The sequence below is a fragment of the Notolepis coatsorum genome (assembly GCF_963971535.1).
Source record: "Notolepis coatsorum genome assembly, chromosome: 13".
Taxonomy (NCBI): Eukaryota; Metazoa; Chordata; class Actinopteri; order Aulopiformes; family Paralepididae; genus Notolepis; species Notolepis coatsorum.
The window spans coordinates 108,023,342-108,035,602 of NC_140177.1; the positions used below are offsets into that span (position 1 = coordinate 108,023,342).

The 12,261-nt window shown below is 45.0% G+C and overlaps 1 protein-coding gene across 2 annotated transcripts in view; it reads left to right on the top strand.

The window, feature by feature from the left end:
- mast3a (microtubule associated serine/threonine kinase 3a) overlaps window positions 1-12,261 on the top strand; it is a 276,511-nt gene that overhangs the window by 82,149 nt on the left and 182,101 nt on the right. The window contains exons 1-2 of one of the 2 annotated variants that reach the window (XM_084328021.1): window positions 612-1,027; window positions 4,803-4,891. In XM_084328021.1, the coding sequence (XP_084184147.1) occupies window positions 945-1,027; window positions 4,803-4,891 (172 nt within the window). In that variant the 5' untranslated portion in view covers window positions 612-944. Of the gene's footprint in view, window positions 1-611; window positions 1,028-4,802; window positions 4,892-12,261 lie in introns of those variants that run through there. The other variant, XM_084328022.1, reaches the window with a different exon arrangement.

Sequence of the window (12,261 nt, forward strand, 5' to 3'; positions counted from 1 at the left end):
ATTGCCATTCTCTAAGACAAACTCTAACCTTAACCAGCTCCTTAACAGCGCCTAAACTTAACCGTTCTAACCTTAACCAACTCCGAAACAATGCCTAACCTTAACCTTAACCTTAACCATGCCTAACGTTAACCGGCGAAAGAATACACGTTAAAAAAAAAATCACGTTAAAATTTTTTTTTTTTGATGGGATTCGAACTCGTCAACAACGGACCGCAGGACCGCTGCTCTGCCAGGTGAGCTGAAGCGCCGAATGAAAATCATGGCGGACATGACATAATTCCGCTCGCGCTCTGCCGCTCCGCTCTGCGGTTGCCGCGCCTGCCGCGGGGCATGGCGCAGCCAATCAGGGAAAACGCGGAAGCAAAAGCAGCACTGCTGCGCTGTTATTAAACAATAGGCGTCCAGACCACTAATACTTGTCCAGACCACGAAGCCCCGCCTCCAACCCGTCCAACCCGTCCAGCCTGGCTGTGCGGCTCTGCAGATGCCCCCTACTCCTTGTACTCGGCATCCTTCCCCGTGACCACTTCCTCTGGTGCGGCTCTAGTCCCGCCTCTCTCTACCCCCGATGGGCTGCTGACACAATTGCGCGGAGGTGTTGTCTGGTGGAAACTTTATCACTTTTTTTATGGCAAAAGAGAGACCCACACTCCATAATGCCGTGTGTCCTGCGGAAAACTGATTCCCCCCCCGAGATGTGTATTATTCATCCCAGGACGACGGAGTAGCGATGACATTACATCCAGTAGCTCGTTGCTCGCCTGCTGCACCGCCGCCGCGGTACTATAATGGGACCAGATTGTACCAAACCGTCAACGGAGTTTCTGCTTTCGGACGCCGCGTCCTTTTGACCGTTGATACAACAATGACACCGAGGACATAGAAGCATCGTTTACACGCGTCTGGACTGCGTTTCTATACGCACTCGGCCTCCCATCATCATGTCCGACCAAAATTACTATTGGACCGTCTTGCCGAGCTACAAAACTAATTTTGTGACCGGGGCCATGATGAAAAGAAAAGGGTAAAAAACGATTTATCTTTCTTACGAGATCTTTCTGAATGTGTAGACTATTAATAGTGCAATGACTGCATCCGATGTGTGAGACGAATTCATGTTTTTTGTCTCTAGTTCAGTTGTCATCTCTGGGATTGTTATGCTCAACTCCCCGCTGCGCAGGGCGGACTGTCGCCCTCCTCGCAGTGTCCCGATGTCCGGGACAAACGAACTACAATTTGTTGAACATTTCCTCTCGATTCCATGCTCAGCCACAGCATGTAACACACGGCCTGCACGTTGTTTAGAATATCGTTGTTGCTCGGTCTGCTCTGCCCTTGCGGTATTCTGTTAGAGAGCCCACTCTGCGTGACGGTTACATCCGCCCTAAACGTGGCCATTGTAGCCCAGTGTGTGCTTATTGTTGTGGGGGCAGCAGCCTCTATGTATTGTCCCACACTGCTGCCAGCTGTCGCATATAGGGACAGAATGTCCCAATGCTGATAGTGTAACTGTTAGTGGAAAACAGTAACTTTATAGTGGAGATGATGAAGCAGTGCATTTGATTAAATCCATGGCGTTATCTGTCAGACGAATACAAATCTATTTCCTCCCCATGGGCTGTAGTGCTGTTTTGTGTGCAACCCTATGGGACATTGACTTGACAGACAAGCTCTCACTCCTCCTAACCCCCTTTCCATTACAGGTAAGTAGGGTCATGGACATGGTGTTTGTGTGGAGAGTCCTGCTATTTCTGTGGTATTCAGCACATGATAAACGGCACTCTGCGAGTGTTCTGTGCGATAGAGATCACTCCATAATGTTGCTTATGTCATAGTGTTTCTCGTCTAGAGTCACGCTTCCATGGCCTATTACTCATCATCCAACCCATGATTGTTTTGAACTGAGCCCAATGAACATAAAGACCTGATTTATACCAGCAGACTAGACCAAACATGTAGGCCTGTTTCTCATTGGCCAGGGCTACCAGACAAATTACAAATAATACTGTTTTGGTTACAGTTTTGTAGTACTATTCTAACACAAGACATTTTTGGCTGCTTGTCTTGATAATGAAATTACCTGTTGAAATGTTGACTCCACTAGCCACCACAAAGTGTAGGTTTCAAATCTCCTGTTTATTACAATGTAAAGTCCTGTCAATCACTTGTTTACCCAAAACAAGAATAGCCTCATAACTGATTAGTGTTGATGATACTATCATGAAGGACTGGCATGGTAGGGTGATTCAGTCTCCCCCAGCATCCTACAGTATGTCTCCTAAACACGAATGGGTGTCTTATTTACTTAGATTTGTAATAGGCTAGCAACCCAGACGGCTGCGAAACAAAAATCCATGTTGATTCAGTATTGTTGATTCAGCTTTAAACGTCATTAGCCAAAAGTAAACGTGATCAAGATATTAAACATGAAATCCAATTGTAAGGGTTATTTGTTTTGTTTCTACAGATCCCCATCCGCTGTCACCACTGTAACAAACTACTCTTTCTCTGGTGACACCTGCATTTTCAATGAGATCTGTTCACATCTGATTTGAGGAGATCACTAGGTGCCTCCACACTCCGCCTCAAAATGCCCCATATGTGGCTTTATTTTCTGTATTGCCCTCTTCTGCGCTTCTCTCCCATCGCCTTTTCATTGCTCCTATTGGTGCTGTGGCTGGATTGTGTCCAGGCTGTGTGGAATACTGATCACCATGCAAGCCTGACCTCCTCCTCCTCCTAATCCGGTTTTTAAAGATCTGATGGCAAGCGGAGCAGAATGGGATTTTCCTGCTCCTCGACACTGAGCTCCTGGCTTGACCACTGCTCCTGGCTTGACCACCGCGTGACGAAAGTGGCATTGAAATGAGACAAGTCGGTGCATAACCGTTGCCAGTGTCGAGCTTGCTTTCTGGAAAGACAATTTCCCCTCCAGAAATGGTATGCTGGATTCTTTGAATCCTCAAACAGGCTCTCTCTCTCCCTCTCTCTCATTGGCTCTCCGTTACCGTGAGACCCCTGGGCTGATAGTTTGTGTCTTTCTGGGGTTTGAGGGCACACTGCTCCGTATGAATCTCGCCTCTGTTGCCGACCCAGAAACGTCCGACCCGGTCGTCGTCTTGAGCTCCTCGATTATTTTAGGTCACACAAAAACGAGGAGGGAAGAGAGGATGATGGGATCTGACTGGCCTCTTGGGGAGATGTATAAACCTGAAAATTGGTTCCTAATTTACCTCTGTGAACTGTGAACCATGCCTTGCCTGGCATTCTTGTGGGTTGGGGGCAGGAGCCTGTGTGTGTGGGCGGGGGGGGGGGGGGGGAAATGGACAGGAGCCGGCATGCCGTGTACTGTAACCTCACAGTAGTAACTCGGAGCACTGTTCTGAAGCATGTTTTTAACCCTGTAGACGGTGTAGACTGTAGAGGGTTCTCTGGCTGATGTGGGTTTGAACTTTGAGCATGTCCCCTTTATCACACAATAGTTTGACTATATCTCAAAATAGTATCTTAGGAAAATCCTTAATGATCTGTATGTGGGAAAAGAAAACCCAGTAAGGCCTAACAAAAATAATAGTTGGTTTCAGGTTGGTTGTCAGTTTGGCCATGGGTAGGTAGGGAATTTATTTTTATTTTTTTTTTATTTTATTCTTTCCCACGGCGACTATGGATAGGGAATTTCTTTATTTAATTAACCCTTTCACTGCCACACGACAGAAGGTTAGCCCTTTACTATCACACAACCGACGGCGATGCTCCATCATTAGCATCATTAGCTCCGCGGATGCGGAGCTAATGATGCTAATGATGGAGCATCGCCGTCGGTTGTGTGATAGTAAAGGGCTAACCTTCTGTATTGTCACAGTGAAAGGGTTAACCGGCTGTCGTGTGGCAGTGAAAGGGTTAAAATGTTCACAACAACATGGATGCATGTACTCTGCCAGCATGTTTAATATCCATAATACTAAATGTTTGACTAAGATTTCTATGAAACTTTATTCTAAAAAAAAAAAAAAAAAAATATATAATTTTTTTTTTAAACTCATAAAATATATTGGGTCGCACCTAAATCGGCAGGGTCGGTCGGCAACCTGAAACCAACCATTATTTTTGTTAGGCCTTATAGTAAACAAGCTGCATTTATAGTGCACCTTTATCCAAAGCACTTCACTACTTATGCCTCATATTCGGCAGAGGCAACCATACAAGGTGCCAACCCATCGGGAGCATTTGGGAGTTAAGTATCTTGCTCAAGGACATTCGACACACAGCCGGGTGGAGCCGCAATCGAACCGGGAACCTTCTGATTACCAGACGACCGCTCTACCACCTGAGCCCCGTGCCTTATGACAAGATTTTAAGTAGTCTTACCCCAAACCCTTTTCCATTGGAATAAATGGTAAATGGCTGCATTTATATAGAGCTTTTATCCAAAGCGCTTTACAATTTGTTCCTCACATTTGACCCATTCACTCACACATTCACACACCGACGGCGGAGGCAACCGTGCAAAGTGCCAACCTGCTCATCGGGAGCAATTGGGGGTTAAGTGTCTTGCTCAAGGACACTTCGACACGCTGCCCGGGAGGAGCGGGAATGGAACCGGGAACCTCCGGATTACCAGACGACTGCTCTACCTCCCGAGCCACTGTCACCCCCCGAATAACATGTTTTAGAAATAATACATGAACAACATGTCTATAAAATATAATAAATAACACTCGGTGCCTTCATTTTGTCTCGTTTGCCGTTCTTACGTTTCTTATGCAAATGTTTTCTCTCTCCCTCGTCTTCTCTTTCAGTTGTCGTAACAACAAGAGACGGAGTCTGGCGGTCGGGACCACTTCGCCCACGCTCTCCCGGCCCCTGTCGCCTCTCCCCCTCGCCACAGGTACTGACTGATGTCCGTCTGTCTGCAGGCTACAGCTTCAATAGTCGGTGTCCCGTCAAACACCTCTTTGTTGTGTTGTCTCTGTACTCAATCACATTGGACTTGAAATGGAACAGTGACTATGAGGTTAAAGTGCATTATCAGATTTAATTTAAGGGTGTTTACATCCATATTGGGCGAACCATGTAAGAATTCTAGCCCTTTTTATACAGTAGACGCCGGGGGCCCCAGCAGTCGCCATATTTTATATTTGTTTGCAAAAGACTGAAGTCTGCCAACCTTAAGTAGTCATTTGTGAAATGATTTAGTCTTTCCTGCTAACAAAGCAGAGAACAATGCCCCTCCATACATTTGAATGGGACTTAAAGGGATTTTAGGTGTACAGTGATTTCTCCCATTCGAATACTCAAACACAGTATTGGATATGTAGTTGACCATTACGTTGTCCAGTCCCTGAAAATATTAATTTTAAGAATATTAAAACATTTAAAGAAAAACCCTCCTGTCACTATAAGTGAAAGTACAATTATGTGCAATGTCGAGGGGCTTTTTCCTGTCCTACGTCCATAGTAAAATTGCATGTTTTTGTTATGTGCATCTCATGTAGTTTATAAATGTTTGATTAGGTAGGTGTAACAAGGTTGCAATGGTATTCTCTTGGTGTAAACATCCTGAGTTGAATACCCCCACTTTACCGTCGGAATTGGACCCTTTTCCAGGTGGTGGAATGGATAAGACTGTGGTATTTAACACAACTGGTCACATGGTGCTGGTGAGCGGAGGGTTGGCGGTTCGAGGCCGTCGGAGGACGGGTGCTGAGCGCTAAGTGCCTGCTAGAACCTCAACCTAGTGACCACTGTTCCATATTCTGCACACTGAAGGTCGATGTCTGAAAAAGCAGTGCAAACAATTTATCATAGAACGCATACTCACAAATATTCATGAATGTGCAGGTATAAACAATTCCACACACACGCAGGGATTAAAGTTATTCGTCGCTAAGACGGATTTCTGTCATTTTATCCCAGGAGAATGCTTTCTGGTAGGGATGCACCGAAATTTTGGTGGCCGAAAATGGCCGAAAGAGTTTTTTCACAGAAAATATGTCACAGAAAAAAACAACCTGTAACCTAACGCGTGTTGTTGTGATGATGTCGCGCTGTCGGGAGTCGCGCTGTTTCTATGTAAACTCTGCGCGCAACGCGTCCAATAAATGCGTCTTTAACATGCTTTTATATCCTTATTTACTATATGCCCGTTGCGGTTAATCACTGAGTGATCTAATATGCATATTATTCAGAGCGAGAGGGGGGGGGATTGTGTTTCTCACATTGACGCTGTCTGTCTGTCGCGTGTCTACTGTGCCGAGTCAAGCGAGCACATTCAGCTGGGGACTAGAAAGGTGCGCTCAGTAGAGCACAGATGTCCGCTGCGCAGCCAGAGAAAAGATAGAATTAATGTACTGTATGCATTCAGAAGTGCTGAATAAATGTTTTATGGACCCATAATAGTGATTATTTATTATTTAAGTTAAGTTTTGCCATAATCATATATTTTTCCATAATCATAATGTTCCACAACATTGGTAAAAAAAATTCTATTTTTATGAATCATTTTCGGGCTTTCGGTTTTCGGCCAACTGTTTTCTATTTTCGGTATCGGTTTCGGCCAAGAATTTCCCATTCGGTGCATCCCTACTTTCTGGGGTAGTTTATGCACTGAGGGGAGTAGAGGTGTGTGTTTGTGAGAGAAAGGGGTGCATGTCCTTTGTGTGTGTGAGACTGACGGTATCATAATAACATGATATGAAGCTCAGCCTTCACAAATTGACTGCAGCATTTTATTTTCTGTGGTTATTTTCTTGAGCAAAATGTAGGACTAGCTAAGCCAGGGGTCTCAAACTCAATTTACCTGGGGGCCGCTGGAGGTAGAGTCTGGGTGAGGCTGGGCCGCATCAAATATTCCACAAAGAAAGGGTTTCATGTATTCAAAAAAAAAAGTACAACTGATCCAATCTTCTCAATCTTTAGCAATAACATTTCAGAACATGAACAGTTCTTCAGAACATGAATGGTTCTTCAGAACATAGGCTTCTCAGTGGTGTCAGTGGACTCATCCACAGCTATGGAAATGCACTGTGCATTTTTTTTTATTCTATCACAAATCTGTTTAATCAAATCACCAGCCAGTATTTCAGTTATTCTGGTTGCTGTGCGATCTGAGGGGGATTTGCTTTTGTTTGCCTTCAAACATGGTCTCCATCACTCGGTCATACATTATTTTCAAATTGCCACCCTCCACAAGAGCTACCGTTTCTTGGCATATAGTCACATTGGTTTGGTGCTGGGACTCGGGATGAACGCATATTTTTCAGTCCATTCACCTTTGAATTGCAGTCGACTTTTCTTTTACTGACCTTTTTCTTTTTTGATCCACTTTTTCTCCCATTTTCTATATTTTCTCCCATCCCAATTTCGTATCATCCAATCCAACCCTCCCCTGTCACGAACGCTGTTTCTTGCCTCCCACAAGCCGGCTGCAATGTGGACTAAGTCATACATAGCACAAGTCCCCTCCGGTACTTGAGGTAACAGCAGTCGCATCTTTTCACCTGCGCAGCTCGATCTCTCAGTGGCGAGGAGTAACGCGTGGGAGGCTCACGCTGCCCCCGACACTTCCTGATTCTACTGCGCAGGCGCACCAACTGACCTGTAGGAGTCGCTGTCCACAACGCCCGATCCCCACCCATCAGTTTCCCACCCCATAATACGGCCAATGTGTATTAGTATGAACGACCAGCTAAACTGAAAGCAATGTGGAGCGCTGGGCTCGAACAGGCGAGCCCAGCGTCTCCGCATTCGTGGCGAGCGCCTTGCCCACTACGCCACGTAGCCGCCCTTTTACTGACCATCTTTTAAAATGCCATATTTTTCTGCTGGCTGCCTGCTGGCGAAACTAGGCTAGTAGCTACATTTATGATTAATCTCACGGAGATAAAACTGGGAGCGAGTTTACTGTAGATGCGCCGTCAACTCTGCTCTAACATTACTGAAAGAGAGAGACGACATGCAATCCGTGAAGACCCGCCCTACTCTGCATCTGATTTGCAGACTGTGGGTGAGGGGGGGGGAACGCTGACGGGATGCTGAATGTGATTGGACCAGACCCGTACACAGACACAGACAGTTGTCAGTGCAGCCAGCCGCTTATGCAGAGCACTGCTCGCAGTCAGAGGAGATAGCGAGGATATATTTTCCTTCCACTTTACTTGATATCACTCCGGAATCACGTTTCAACCAAGTCACTAATATAACGTTGCTGTCATGAGCCTGCGCTATGGTAGCCTACAAGTGATTAAATAAATAAAACTTCCAACTCTCGCGCAACGACTCGGCAAACAGTAGCATGCGGGCCGCATTAACACTAAACGTTGACGTCAAGTAGGGGGCCGCAAAATATCATCCCTTGGGCCGCAATTGGCCCGCGGGCCGCGAGTTTGAGACCCCTGAGCTAAGCTAACTTGGACATCATAACCAACCTGAGGTAGAGAGAGAGACTAAAGCTGTGGACTTTACTGATGGGCTGACTGGAGCCTAGACTACTACAGGGACACTGCTAGTGATATTGCCATATGTATCAATAGTTAAGGTTGCTAACGGAAATACATTTCAGTAGCCTACTGGTATAGCATGCAGTATATGATCATGCTTTAAGCCATAGCTTGTAAATAGCCTATTGTAGCCTGATTTTGGAGGAACAGGGTGTTTTTGTAATGTGGCTCTTTCAACAAATATATTTTTCTCAATGTGGCTCCTGTGTTGGCCAAGTCTGAGTACCACTGGTCTAGAGCAGGGGTTCCCAACCTTTTCCCCCCCAGGGACCCCCAAACATCTCTGATGAAATTCCTGGACCCCTCTCCTAATAAAATACCATAAAAAACCTTTTTGTCATTTTAATACTTTTTTGTCATTTTTTATAACAAACTGCTTATACACAGGCATATGCATCATAATTAGACCCACTATGCTTCTTTGACTTGTGCCTTCAATCAACAAATCTCATCTTGCACCATATGTATTTCAAAATGTTTGGCCAATATTCAAATCCTGTATTCATCCTCTCAAATCAGGCCCTAATGGTGAACGGTTTGCATTTATGGAACAAATCAATGCAACAAATTAAACAAAATGAGACAGGAAATTCCAATCAGTAGTTAGCAGAGAGAATCTGTCCTATAGCTGGGTGTGAAGAAGGTTCATTAATGTGAACCTTGGGCTTGCATGTGTGCTGCCAGGCCTGAGATGTCAGGTGTAATGTGCGTGATAGCCATTCTGAAGTCATTGTGTACGGCAAGTCTGTTGCCAGCGCGGGGTTATTAGTTTCAAGAAATTCTTCTATTTTCTCTTGTAGTTCCATGAAGTGCACAAGCACTTGGCCCCGTGATAGCCAACGCACCTCTGTGTGCCAGGGTTTCCGTTAGCCGGTAATTACCTGTATTTGACCGGCATATTTAATCTCTCCGGTCATAATGTCCGGTGAAAATAATTCCCTCTTAAGCACAATTTGATTATTTGAATTGTATTAAAATAGGCAAAATTAAATAGCCTATGCGATGAACGAAACAATCATTACATTTGTTTCATTGATGCTTCACCAAGCAGGTCTAATAATGACAACGATGTTGTCAGCGGGAGCTTGGTGCTGGATTTGCGAGAGCATGCAGCTGCAGAGCCGCAGAACCCACAGAGCTGTGCCAGCACAGTGCAGTACTCCAATTCATCCATTGGCAATTCAGCTGTTGGGTGGGGGGCGCTGCTGAGCGGTCCCCAGACCGGACCTGAAAACACAGCTGGCTCTGCAGCTGCATGCTCTCGCAAATCCAGCACTGAAGTCGTTGGGAGGTGGAGATAGTCATCACGCAAACCCACGATAATGTTGCCGTCTCTCTCTGCCAAATTTCTCAGTTCTTCGCTTGATATAATTTTAATACAAATGTCCAATATAACGTAATTCGTTAGCTCATAAAAATGTGATTATAACAGACTGCTGTTTATTAATGTCGTGCCCACCGACACCTCAAGTCGGCAGCAGCACGAAGTCTCGAGGGACTTATTTTATTTGGAATATATTAATGACTGTATATACGCAAAAGTAGCCTAGTTTTAAGTTAAAATATTATAAATGCCGGGGCGCCCCAGTGGCGAACCACATAGCGCGCTCAGCCGCGACACGGCCGACCCGGGTTCGACTCCCGAACCCGTTGTTATTTGCCGAATGTCTTCCCCCACTCTGTCTCCCATTCCTCCTCTGTCTCTCTCTACTGGACTGCCCAGTAGAATAAATAAAGCGATAAAACGCCAAAAAATATATAAAAAAAAATTAAATAAAAATATTATAAATGCCTTGAGGATGTCATTCTTTATATAGCCTGCCTATCAATTGTTTTTAAGCTCAATAAACTCTGACCGGAATTGATCCCATTTGTCCGGTAGATTGAAATCTACCGGACACTGAGACCGGCAACAACTTTTTCTAACGGAAACCCTGCTGTGTGCAGCAGGAGCGTTTGGTGCGCCTCATCCTCGCATAACTGCGCAAATAGACGCTTGTTGGTGGGGCGTCCTTTGATGAAATTAACAACTTTGACTACAGTTGTGAGTGTTTCACTGAGGTCATCGAGACATTTTTCTGGCCAGTGCCTGGCGATGGATCATACAGTGAAATATTATGCAGTGGGGGGCCTTCTGTTTCAAGCGACTGTTAGATCCCTTGTTTTTTCCCATAATTGAGGCAGCTCCATCGGAACAGCATGCAACTAAATTCTCATAAGATAGGTTTTGGGACATGAAGTAAGAATCCACTGCAGTAAAAATATCCTCACCTCGAGTGGTCGTAGTAAGGTTGACTGACATGAGAATGTCCTGCTTCAGATCCTCATTTTCGATATACTGCACATAAACGATGAGCACAGCCTCGTCTGCGACAGTTGTAGTTTCATCAAGTTGTATGGCAAATGGACCCTTTCTAAGCTTTTCTGACAGCTGCTGCTCGCAATCACTTGACATCTTATCAATTCGATCTTTCACTACATTGTTCGAGAGTGGTACTGATTTTAGTTTATCCGCCACCTGTGGGCTGCACAGTTTCTCAACCATTTTGATGCAGGCTGGTTTGATGAGCTGCTCGCCAATATTGTGCGGTTTCTTTGCTTTTGCAATTAAAAGCGAACACTCAAAGGAGGCTTCGGTAGCCTTCTGTAAATCACTGCCACCCCTGCTCCACGCTACTCTAACATCAACGGGCTTGTTCGCCTTGAGAGACTGTTCTTTCCTCAGGAAAAAGTCCGGATCCTTCCCAACGGTTTCTGGGTGCTTAGACGCCTGATGTCTCTTCAGCTTGCTGGGCTTCAGGCTTGAGTTTGCCAACTTTTCTCCACAAATCACACACTCAGGTCGTTTGTCTGGTCCCTCCTGTCACACATTTTCGCCTCTGGCGGCTGACTGCAGACGAGCCGAGAAAGCTAACTAGCGTGCTAGCCTAGGCTAGCTACGGAAAGTGATAGTCGACTGATTCGCGTTTTAGCGGCTACCCGGTAGCCTACTGTTAACGTTCAAAAATCATGTCTAGATGTTTATTTATTTATCTTTATTTTTTATTGTAGTGGAGAGACTATTCATGCTTCTGATGATAAAAATATGTGAATTAAATATTTCTCTGAAAGAAAAAAAAATGACAGAAAAACTGGTGAAAATAGACCTCAAATCATCTGCGGTCTGGCGGACCCCAGGTTGGGAATCACTGGTCTAGAGTATTTAAACCTGTATTGAAACCTGATGGCTTCATTACCTGATGGCTTCATTAGAGAACAGTAGCAATGGTGGAGTGGTTCTGGAATCTTATCATTTTACATACAGGAATTTTCATTACATGGAAATAAACCAACCAGAAATGTTGCCCAAACATTTCAGTCAAAATATTTTTTATTGCTGTAATCCCTGCACACACACACATACACATGCCCCGACACACACACACACACACGCACACACATATATGCACAGACACACCGACACACGCACAGACACACAACATTGTGTTGCACTTGTGAGCATGTTCTATTGACATTTACATTACATTTACATTCTATTTATATCCATGTGACTTCCATTCATATAGGCTTAAGCAAACACACACACACACATACATATATATATCCATGCGCACACAAACAGAGCCATGTGACCATGAATCGGTGAGTCAAACATGTTTTCCCGCAGCAGCTGATTCTGTCACATTAGTTGTTTTGTCTCCGCACGCCTCGGGCCAGGCACTTGTTTTGACGGCGTACATCACAAGGCCAACATGTCCCT